Source organism: Dermochelys coriacea, chromosome 11 (assembly GCF_009764565.3).
Source record: "Dermochelys coriacea isolate rDerCor1 chromosome 11, rDerCor1.pri.v4, whole genome shotgun sequence".
Lineage (NCBI taxonomy): Eukaryota > Metazoa > Chordata > Testudines > Dermochelyidae > Dermochelys > Dermochelys coriacea.
Window position 1 is genome coordinate 12613561 of NC_050078.2, and position 12010 is coordinate 12625570.

General features: G+C 43.2%; 1 protein-coding gene across 6 annotated transcripts in view; it reads left to right on the forward strand.

Moving 5' to 3' along the window:
- Nucleotides 1-12010, forward strand: part of KALRN (kalirin RhoGEF kinase) — a 777539-nt gene that overhangs the window by 566184 nt on the left and 199345 nt on the right. For all 6 annotated transcript variants that reach the window (XM_038421355.2, XM_038421356.2, XM_038421358.2 and 3 more), the window contains exons 32-33: nt 251-393; nt 3359-3461. In XM_038421355.2, the coding sequence (XP_038277283.1) occupies nt 251-393; nt 3359-3461 (246 nt within the window). The remainder of the gene's footprint in view (nt 1-250; nt 394-3358; nt 3462-12010) is intronic.

Below are 12010 nucleotides of genomic sequence, written 5' to 3' on the forward strand. Positions count from 1 at the left end.
TCTCTGTGTGTGTGTATATAAATCTCTCCTCTGTTTTTTCCACCAAATGCATCCGATGAAGTGAGCTGTAGCTCACGAAAGCTTATGCTCTAATAAATTTGTTAGTCTCTAAGGTGCCACAAGTACTCCTTTTCTTTCAACAATGAAACAGTCAATCATGTGTTAACATCAACAAATCATGACTCTTCGACATAGGAGACATGCCAAGAATATTATAATGTGCCTATCGTTTTGCCTTTTGGAACTTCAGGCATCCAGTATTGAAACAAAACAGGAATGGATCAAAAATATTCGGGAAGTCATTCAGGAGAGAATTATTCATTTGAAAGGAGCTTTGAAGGAGCCAATCCAGCTCCCCAAGACACCAGCAAAGCAGAGAAATAACAGTAAAAGGTAACCTCGGTGATTCCATAAACAACCCTCCTGTTTGGAACTTGATTCTCGGTTGGAACTGTTTTCTTCAGCAGTGCAGGTTTGCTCAGATTAGTTAATTGAATAGAAGTTCTAAAAATAACTTCAACAGTTTGAGCAAAAATAATTTGATTGGGCAAGCTGTCCTAAACAAAAAATAAGGGGCCAGATCTTCACATTGTATAAATCCATGAAATCAGTGGAGCTTTGCCGTATCATACCAGGAGAGTGTCTGGTTGCTTTTTACAAGATTCACGTAGAATTTTTACGATAACCACCCACAGTTTTCGCAGACAACCTTTGCTTTTTTCAACCATGAAATGGAGGAAAACATGCAATGAAAACCTTTTCTGTGGAAACCAATCAGACATTTTCAAATTAAAAATATTCAACCCCTCCCACCCCAAACTACTAGAGCGATGTATAACATGTAATGAATTAACTGCTGGATCAGAATGAAAATTATCCATTGAATCCAAGGATATTTCTCTTGCTGACCCCACCTGAAGAGGCATCTATTTCTTCTCACAAACAAGCGCCTGCATATTCTCTTTTCTCATATTTCTCTTTTCTCGATTTTATGTATCATATGACAATAAAAATAATTAGTGGTCCTGATAGTATATGAATGGACTTCAACATTTCAGTGTTACCGTCCGTGACAAATAAGAAATAATAACAGGACTTTTGTGAATGACAATGTGGAGTACTTGGTTAGAAAAAATTATATACAATGGATTGTTCCTTTCACTTCATTAATTAAGGCTCCAGTCTTGCATTGGGATCCATTAGAACAGACCCCTGAGCCCATGCACTGTCAGTCTGTCCATCTTAGGGGTCTCAAACTCTGATTACCTTAGGGCCAGTGCCAGTCCTCAAATCCTCCCAGCGGGCCAATAATGTCACTCATGCCACCCAGAACCCGCCCCCCCCAAATTCTGCCCCCCACCTGACGAAGGCTCTGGGAGAGAGTTTGGGTGGGGGAGGAGGTCTGGGGTAGGGGATGGGGGTGCAGGATCTGGGAGGGAGTTTGGATGCAGAAGGGGTGAGAGGTTGGGCTCTGGGAGGGAGTTTGGGTACTGGGTGCAGGCTCTGGGCTGGGGCAAGGGTGCAGGAGGAGGGGGTGGGTTGCAGACTCGGGGGGGAGGGGTTCAGGCTCTCGGAGAGAGTTTGGGAGTGGGAAGAGGTGTGGGAAGGGGGAGGGGTGCAGGCTCGTAAGGGATTTGGGGAGTGGGAGGGGGTCTGTGAGAAGTGGGAGGGGGTGCAGGCTCTTGAAGGGAGTTTGGGGGTGGGAGGGGGTGTGTGGGGAGGGGGTCAAGGGATGCGGTGCTTACCTGGGGCTCCAAGGCACGGTGGGCTGGGGGGCCTCCACGCGCTGTTCCCCCCAGGCACCGCCCCTGCAGCTTTCCATTGGCCACAGGGTGCTCGGGCCAGGGGCAGTGCGCGGAGGTACAGCCCCGCACTAAGGTCGCAGGGAGGGAATGTCAGACACGTGGAGCGAGCAGGCAAAAGCTGCTCAGCTCCGCTGCACTCCCGGTGGTGGGCAGGGCCCCGGGACATTGTAAATCGCCCAGCGGACATGCGGTTGGGGAGCACCTGGGGGCAGCAGGTTGGGCCGAGAGAGACTCGGCCCCAAAATTGCCCCATTGGGGAGGTTCTCAGGCCGTAGGTGGCCCACAGGCCAGGAGTATGAGAGCCCCCATTTGAGCACCTCTCAATCTTTAATGTGTTTATTATCATAAAGAAAAAGAGTACTTGTGGCACCTTAGAGACTAACAAATTAAAGTACTCCTTTTCTTTTTGTGAATACAGACTAACATGGCTGCTACTCTGAAACCTTTATTATCATAACATCCCTGAGAAGTTGGCCAATGCTTTGATCCCCATTATACAGATGGAGAACTTTGGCACAGAGAGACTAAGATCCAGATTTTTAAAGGTGATTTGGTGTTGTGTCACTCAGTGTTGCAACATCTAACTGATTTAGGAGACCAAGCCTCATTTTCAAAAATGAATTGGATACTTAGGAGCATAAGAGTCAATTGAAAGTCAGTGGGACTTAGGCTTCTCAGTGCCCAAGTCACTTATGCAATGCTGAGTGGAGCAACACCCCAATACCTTTAAAAATATGGACCCAGGTGATTTGCCTATGGTTTCACAGGAAATCTGTGGCAGAGCAGGAAATTGAACCACAGGCTACCACCCTAAACAGTGGAGCATCCTTGCCCTCATGGTTTTTCATGGGCTTATGGATGGGTTTGCTCTCATAGATCCCAATGAAAGAGTGAGACCTTTGTTGGCAACATCAAAGTCCTGTCAGATGTAACAGGCTGCTTGTATTCCTTGTATACTAATTTCAGTAAAGAAATTCTTAAAAAGAGGCAGAAAGAGGTTCAAAGGAAAAGAATTTCAGGAAGGGAAAAAATATCCTATGCCAGCAGACTTTTCTTTTCTTTTTTTTTTTGTTTTAGTTTTACAATCCTGTCATTTTTATGCTAGTTTTAAACTCCTGAAAATATGGATTACAGTGAGACTGCAGAGATATCCCTTCACTTCAGTGTCTTGTACAGCAATGCTATCATTTGGATGGCTGGTTTTGGTTAAGTGAGAAATCTAACTCAAGTGAAATATCTGCCTTACCACCCTCATTAGGGAACTATTTCTAGGAGCAAGGGCCTTTGTTGCTGTAAATATGGACACAAAGGGCATTCCTATTCCAGTAATAAACGTGGTGATTATATGCAGAATTCTAACCCTACAGCAGAGGTGACATCATTTTAAATTACACAGTGTGTAATAATATGAGCTCCATCAACGGGGTAATCTTAGCACAAATCCTGCCCTAATGTGCTGAATTGGCAGTTCTCAAATTCACCTGTGAATTTTTGCACTTCCCAAGGCTGGTGCTTGAAGTAAACAAGGTTATTTTCTCATTATCCCCTTGCAGAGATGGAGTAGATGATGCAGACAGCCAAGGAGATGGAAGCAGTCAGCCTGATACGATTTCCATTGCATCCAGAACCTCACAGAACACAGTGGACAGTGACAAGGTAGGATCTATCCCTGAATATGCACTGCAGCTAACTCTTCCCAAGAGAATTTAGGATAAAAGCAGAATAGAAAGAGAGACAAAGAACCGCTTTATAGAGGTTCTTTAGCTGTATTACACTTGGGAACCCCTTTGCTGAGATATTAAAAATCTGGCTATTCTTGTGCTTCTCCTCAGTATTGCTGTGGTACATGGTTTGCCCCTCTAGTTGCTGGTTCTGAGCTGCAGCCTTTGCCCTGTGTGTTAAAATTTAGAGGTTGAGTAGGCTATGAAAAATCACAGCTCAGAGCAACTTTTTTCTTATTAGCACTGTCCCAGAGTGAGCCAGATTGTGAATTACCAGACAGTTGGTTATCTTCTGTAATTGCCATATTAGTGCCAAAAACTAGTCTATTGGAGGGATCATGGGTGCACACATAGCAATTAATATAACAGCACTGAAATGCAAGCTTTCCTCCCACCCCCACTCCATTGTGTAATCATGAGAGCCTGGGAGGCCTTCTCCTTCCAGATACTGTGATTCTGGAATCCATTCCTTCTCGACATATGGTGGAACACATCTGTGGCACCCTTGAGGCTCATTAGATTCCATTTTAATGTTGTATGTTGCTCTGTGTGTGTGTATTATTGTTTTATTTATTGAACAATCCAAGGATTTGGCTGTTTGGATGCTCCATTACTGCTATGAGGATTGACTTGAGTATATTGCTCTAATTCTTCCAACTGTGATCTTTGGCCATATTTCCAGTTGCCCAGAAGTCTTTGTGCAGGAGCACTGATTCAACAGTGATGTATTGTTAATAACAATAATTTATTCAGTTTAATATAGTTGGGTTTTTCATATCCACCAAGAGTATTTATGCCTTTTCACCAGTTTGGTTTTGAAACCGATGTAAACTTGCAAAATAATGAACTTTCCAGGATCACCTGTGGTATATGTGCTCATCAGTGTTTTTATCATGCTGCCAGTGGCACTGAGTAGAAAGTGCTCTTGCAATTACAAAACTTGTATCTGTGATTGTCAGGCTCACCAATGAGCTCCAGTATAAGATGTCTTTGAGAGCTGAACTCAGAAATAGGAATGAATTGTAAATGAATAACTTTTAAAAGCCTCCAAGATAATACGTTATTGGAACATGCCTTTAAGGTAAACATGTTATTACTTTCTGTTCCACCAATAACCTAAACAAGATGTTGGTGTGATCTGTATATATCCCAAAAGCCACTGAAACTAGATGAATACCTTACTGGATGCTGGAAAATACATTTTCGCTTCTTTGATTTACACTGACTTATTCTGCATTTCAGTATTGTTCACCGCTGTTATTCCTGATAAATGTTCTGATTCAGGAAAGCATTTGAGCACATGCTTAACTTTAACCATTTGCCTAAGTCGTGTTGATTTCAATGTGACTTAGCCTTATGCTTACTGTTAAGAGCATGGATAAGTGCTTTGCTGAACAGGAACAGACATAAGCATAAGTGTATTCTCAAGTGTTTTGGCGGATCAGACCTATCGACTCAAAATCAAATTCTACTAAAATAGGACCCTTCACATCAATGTCACTAATTGTGGGAGTAGGGTGAGGAGAATTTAGCCTTCATGGTGCTGCATTGGAGCACCTTTATGCTGAAGGGTGGTGTATAACTCACCATTTCACTTCAGAATCATCTCTTCATGTTTCCATACACTAATACTTTAAAGAATGAGGTCTTGATCCTGCATCTGGATCTGCTGTCAGGAGCCTCTGTGCTAGCAGATCCCAAAGAATCCTCAGCTCTCGTCTCCTAATGCCCCTACTCTACTTGCGCTACATTGATGACATCTTCATCACCTGGACCCATGGAAAAGAAGCCCTTGAGGAATTCCACCATGATTTCAACAATTTCCATCCCACCATCAACCTCAGCCTGGACCAGTCCACACAAGAGATCCACTTCCTGGACACTACGATGCTAATAAGCGATGGTCACATAAACACCACCCTATACCGGAAACCTACTGACTGCATATTTACCTACATGCCTCCAGCTTTCATCCAGACCACACCACACGATCCATTGTCTACAGCCAAGCTCTACGATACAACCGCATTTTGATACAACCTCCAACCCTTCAGACAGAGACAAACACCTACAAGATCTCTATCAAGTTTTCTTACAACTACAATACCCACCTGCTGAAGTGAAGAAACAGATTGACAGAGCCAGAAGAGTACCCAGAAGTTACCTACTACAGGACAGGCTCAACAAAGAAAATAACAGAATGCCACTAGCTATCACCTTCAACCCCCAACTAAAACCTCTCCAATGCATCATCAAGGATCTACAACCTATCCTGAAGGGACGACCCATCACTCTCACAGATCTTGGGAGACAGGCCAGTCCTTGCTTACAGACATACCCCCAACCTGAAGCAAATACTCACCAGCAACCACACACCGCACAACAGAACCACTAACCCAGGAACCTATCCTTGCAACAAAGCCAATTGCCAACTGTGTCCATATATCTATTCAGGGGACACCATCATAAGGCCTAATCACATCAGCCACACTATCAGAGGCTCATTCACCTGCGCATCTACCAATGTGGTATATGCCATCATGTGCCAGCAATGCCCCTCTGCCATGTACATTGGCCAAAATGGACAGTCTCTACGTAAAAGAATAAATCAGACGTCAAGAATTATAACATTCAAAAACCAGTCGGGGAACACTTCAATCTCTTTGGTCACTCGATTACAAACCTAAAAGTGGCAATTCTTCAATAAAAAAACTTCAAAAACAGACTCCAACGAGAGACTACTGAATTGGAATTAATTTGCAAACTGGATACAATTAACTTAGGCTTGAATAAAGACTGGGAGTAGATGTGTCATTACACAAAGTAAAACTATTTCCCCTTGTTTATTTCCCCTCCTACTGTCTTGTAAAGTGCTGGAAATGGTCCACCTTGATTAACGCAGGGCAGTTAGAGTCCTTTGCAAATCCTACCCCTCTAGTGTGCTTTGTCAGCACCATATAGACAAGCCTGGGATGATCATAATGGTCCCTTCTTCCTATGTCATCTATGAATGGGTTAATATGAAGAGTTCCCTTATCCTTTTCATAGAATTAGAGGTGTTAACCGTGGTTTTTCTACCAAATTCCCGCTCATGTAACTATGTTTTGCTTACATAACCTCCCACTATAGATACAGAATTTTCTCTGTCAGTGAATGGCCCCCTCACAGCCTCAGGGTAGCCATACAAGTCTCCCCACTTGGTTCCTCAGATAAACTCCACATGGGCTTTCTGTGGCCAAAAATACCCCTCTTTGGGGTCTAAGGTTTATTTATATAAAATAAACTCCAAGTAAAATTCCAGCTCCAAATTAAAGTCTAACAAGAGTCTACACAAAACAAAAGTTTCTCTTCCTACTCCCAGGCCTTCCTGCCCGGGGTCTTTCCTACTTTTGCAGGCAACTCCAAGGCCCCACCAGACCTATATGCTGCCCTGGCAATGAGCGATGAGGAATCACCCCCAAAGGAGGAAGAGGAGAAGCCATGTACCCCCTAGGCTGGGAGGATCACAGCCACCACTCCCAGGAGGAAATGTAGGGTAATGGTAGTTGGTGACTCTCTTCTGAGGGGGACAGAGGCACCCATCTGTCATCCTGACATGGCATCTTGGGAGATATGCTGCTTGCCAGGGGCCTGTATCTGAGACGTTATGGATAGATTGTCGAGGATCATACAGCCCTCCAATTGCTACCCCATGCTGCTCATCCATGTGGACACTAATGATACTGTGAGGTATGACCCTCAGCAGATCAGAAGTGATTACCAGGCTCTGGGAGTACGGGTGAAGCAGTTTGGCGTGCAGGTGATGTTCTCTTCGATCCTTCCAGTCAAGGATAGGGGCCCAGGCAGAGACAGATACAATTCCTGGAGGTGAATGCCTGACTGTGAAGATGGTGTCACCAGGAGGGCTTTGGCTTCCTTGACCATAGGATGCTGTTCCAGGAAGGACTGCTAAGCAGAGATGGGGTCCACCTATCGAGGAAGGGGAACAGCATATTTGGATACAGATTGGCTAACCTACTGAGGAGGGCTTTAAACTAGGTTTGAAGGGGGCAGGTGACCAAAGCCCATAGATAAGTGAAGAACATGGAGACCTGGGAGAAGGTTTGGAATTTTGCAGGGGCATGGTCTGTTATTCCAGGGATAAAGCAGAGACAAGACAGAACGGGGGGGGGGGCGGATTAAGTCAGTATCTTAGATGTCTGTATACTAATGCAAGAAGTATGGAGAATAAGCAGGAAGAACTGAAACTGCTAGTAAATAAACACAACTATGACATAGTTTGCATTACAGAGACCTGGTGGGATAATACACATGACTGGAATATTGGTGTAGAAGGGTACAGCTTGCTCAGGAAGGACAGGCAGAAAGGTTTCTGCATTCAGATTTATTTACACACGTTCTCATTAATTGTAACCTCTTTGGTTTGAGGCTCTCCTTGGCGTGAAACTTGGGGACATCCTCACAATAATATTCATGGTAAAAAGTTTCACATCATTACAAGGCACACACATTGAATGCATCCGATGAAGTGTGCTGTAGCTCACGAAAGCTTATGCTCAAATAAATTTGTTAGACTCTAAGGTGCCACAAGTACTCCTTTTCTTTTTGTGAATACAGATGAACATCGTTGCTACTCTGAAATCTGACATTGTTTGAAGCTGTCAGATGTTCTTCATCTTTTATAGTGATGTATGCTGCTGCTACCAGTTGCATAGCCAGAGGAAATGCAAGAGAGCTACAAAATTAAAAAGAGATTTAGTTCTATTTTTCCCTCTGGTGCAGCATCCTTCTGGCTGATGCCTTTGTAGTTTTTTTGTACTGTACTGAAATCCTGCCAAGGTTTTCTAAAAACTGGCTACTGTGAGATGTGGAAAGACTAAGCCTATTTTTCCCTCCCGGCATCTGAGCTTGTGTGGCTGGCCCATAAACACTATGAATTCATAATTATTCAGAAGATGTTTTTGTTCTGCAAAAACATTTCTAGAGAAAATTGTCGATATGTTTATGTGGGGGTGTAACAGTCCACAACTTTTGGGATTTCTGGTGTACAGTAACTTCTGCATCTCTTTGTCTGTTTTATCGCTCTTGAAAAGCTCAAATTGGGGAGCAGTTTTGGATTTCACATGAGGAATATTCCAAAACCTTGACTATTAGTTCAAAAGTAATCCTTACCATAATCTGCATTGATACAGAATTGGGACTAGTACTCCATACTGATCAGACAGATTGTCTTACCTTTGGAGTCTGACATCCAAAGCATTTCCTTCACCCTTTTGTAAACATAACAAAATGATGATCAAGAAAAAGGTTATTAACTGTTTTCTCATTCCAGAGGTGATGCTCAGTGGCCTATGGCTAAAATGTTATATTAGCAAACTCATATCCCATAAATAGAGAGCCTGGGGAACCTATTCTTTTGCTTTCCTATGTGTATGAACAATACTGTCTCCCAGTCCTAGGTGAATGCAACACCAGTGGCTATCAAGTAGCTGTTGCTGGACATATTTATACTTTATTCCTGAAAACTCACTGATTATAATGATGATAAAGCCTGGTGTTTACTGTGCACATATGTACTTGTTGTAAGGGCTGCAGGGGGAATCCTTCCCCAGGGAATTTTTGGAAAATACCAGCCATCTAATGCAGTTTGAGCCATTTCAAAGACAAAAGAATCTGCTCGGCCGTGTACTTTTTGAGTGGTAGGATAATTCCCCTCTCAGGGATGTTGAGAGTGGATGAACCTCAGCAGAGGCAGGGAGATCATCCCACTCCCCCTTTTAATCTGGTGGTTGAATTTTAACAAGTGGCTCTTAGGAGCCCTGAGTGTTCCCCCCAGACATCCCTGACTGCAGTGGTCCTTACAACCATAGTATGATAAATTATAAAGCCAAAATACAGGAAAGTACAGAACAAAACTTTGCTAGTTGTTCTCTCTCCACCCCCTCAACTGGCTTGTGATGTGAGATTCACTGTATAGTGCATACAAAGCTTTGATGTTGTCTCCTAATGCAATTATTCCTAAAGGGTGCCTAATTCATTCTCAGTGAAAAAGATGCTGGACTTATTTCTAGCTGCAGACCGTTTGTTCATTTACATTAGCAGGCCTTACTTGCTATGGAGCAATCTGTGGTTTCATTTCAGTGTCAAAAGAGAACAAAACATCTGGAAGCTTGGAACATCTGCAATGTCAGTGCTAATGGAAATCATACTTAACACTGGGTAGTAGTCCCACTATAGATCTTCATAAAATGCATCAGTCAGATTTACCATGACTATGTCTTAAAAATCTCAGGTGAGATTTTCAGAAGTGTTATTGAGTTTCAGTGGGACTTGTGCTCCTAAATCACTTAGACACTTTTAAAAATCCCATCCCTCGGTGACATGACATTACAATGGTGCCTGAGAAAAAGTGAATGACCCATTCACACAAGCTTATTACCATTAAAATGTACAACACTAATGGCAGTAGAGGCTTTGTGGATGAAGTTTCTGAACACAGCACCCAGTTTTATGGGTGCTATTTTGTGCCCACAAATAAATGCAGGCACAAATCCTGCCCCAATCAGCTAATTAGATGCTAGCAAGAGGTAAGGTTGAAGCCTCTTTCAAAATGTGATCCTGCTCCTACCTGTTCTCAGAAGACATTTTTTCAATACTTAAGTTATTTTTCTGGCAATAATTGTTAAACTTACTCAGGAAATATAAAACATACTGTATTTCCATTACAATATAGTGTCTCTTTTGCTTTTTTTAATTTCTAGTACTATCCATTTAATAAAGAAAGGTTGTTATTGATTTTAAAGTTAGTATATAGGGCCTCATTTTCGAACTTGGGAGGTTGAAATTAGGCACCTAAATCTATGGCCTTATTTTTTGATCATTTCAATCTAACATGACTTTTGATGTCAAATAAGAAACTCAGCAATATGAATGAACAAAAGTAAAGTATCCTTATGTAACCCTTCTGCCCGTCAAAATTGGCAGCAACAAGGGCCGGGTTCAGTATCTAGGGGTTCCATTCCAATAACAGAATGCAAAACCGGCTCGAGCCCCCACCCAGTGACCTGGGATAAATATGTACCACCCCCGCTGGGCGCCTCCAAGAGGCAATACTTCCCCTCTCCGCAAGCACAGAGTCTGAGTGTAGCAAAAAGCCTTCTAACAACAGAGAGAAACAATGTGGCATTATGTTGGGGAAACACCACCAACAGGATTCATAACACAACCCATGAGCAAAAAAACCCACCCCAAGCAAATTGGGCCGTGTCCTTTCCTTTTGGTCCTTGAGTCCAGCAACCCAAAATCACCCAAAGTCCCAAAAGTCCAACAACCCAAAAGTCTCTGTCCCTGGTCAGGGCATCCCCAGAGGTCAAAAGTTTATCTGCAGAGTTTTACCTCCCAACCTGGGTGGAGATGGGGGGAGGGGCGGAGTTAAGGGGCACCTTACGTGGTCCTAAGCTGATTGCCCCACCTCTCCATGGGGCTCCGCTCTGCCAGCTGCCCCCATGAGCTGCTCCAGGAATCTGACAAACCGTTCTGCTCTGCCAGACGTCCTGCAAACTGCTCCGCAATATATCTTCAGCCTCCCCCACTACTTAACACTCAGTGATTTCAACTCTTAGTAAGTTTAGCTCTTTTGTGATTTCAGCTTGTAGTAGGGGAGCCTCAGTGCTAGTGCACCATTAGCCCAAAGTGAATTCAGCTCAGCAGCCTGTAACTAGACTCCTAATGGAATCAAAATTAGCTCTAAGAAAAGGAGTACTTGTGGCACGTTAGAGACTAACAGATTAATTTGAGCATAAGCTTTCGTGAGCTACAGCTCACTTCATCGGATGCATTCAGTGGAAAATACAGTGGGGAGATTTATATACACAGATAACATGAAACAATGGGTGTTACCATACACACTATAAGGAGGGTGATCACTTAAGATGAGCTATTATTAGCAGGAGAGCGGGGGGGGGAGGGGGGGAGAGAAGACAACCTTTTGTAGTGATAATCAAGGTGGGCCATTTCCAGCAGTTGACAAGAACGTCTGAGGAACAGTGGGGGGTGGGGGAAATAAACATGGGGAAATAATTTTACTTTGTGTAATGACCCATCCACTCCCAGTCTCTGTTCAAGCCTAAATTAATTGTATCCAGTTTGCAAATTAATTCCAATTCAGCAGTCTCTCATTGGAGTCTGTTTTTGAAGTTTTTTGTTGAAGAATAGCCAGTATTAGGTCTGTAATCAAGTGACCAGAGAGATTGAAGTGTTCTCCAACTGGTTTTTGAAAGTTATAATTCTTGACATCTGATTTGTGTCCATTTATTCTTTTACATAGAGACTGTCCAGTAAGCTCTGATATGCCACAGTGGAGAGAGGAGAAAGTGCAATTAGCATGTAAGACCCTCACCAAGGGGCCCATGCTACCAAGAATTAATACCTGTCCCCAGCCTCTCTCTATTCACTGGGTTTTGGAACCCAGGACCCTTGCCTAGC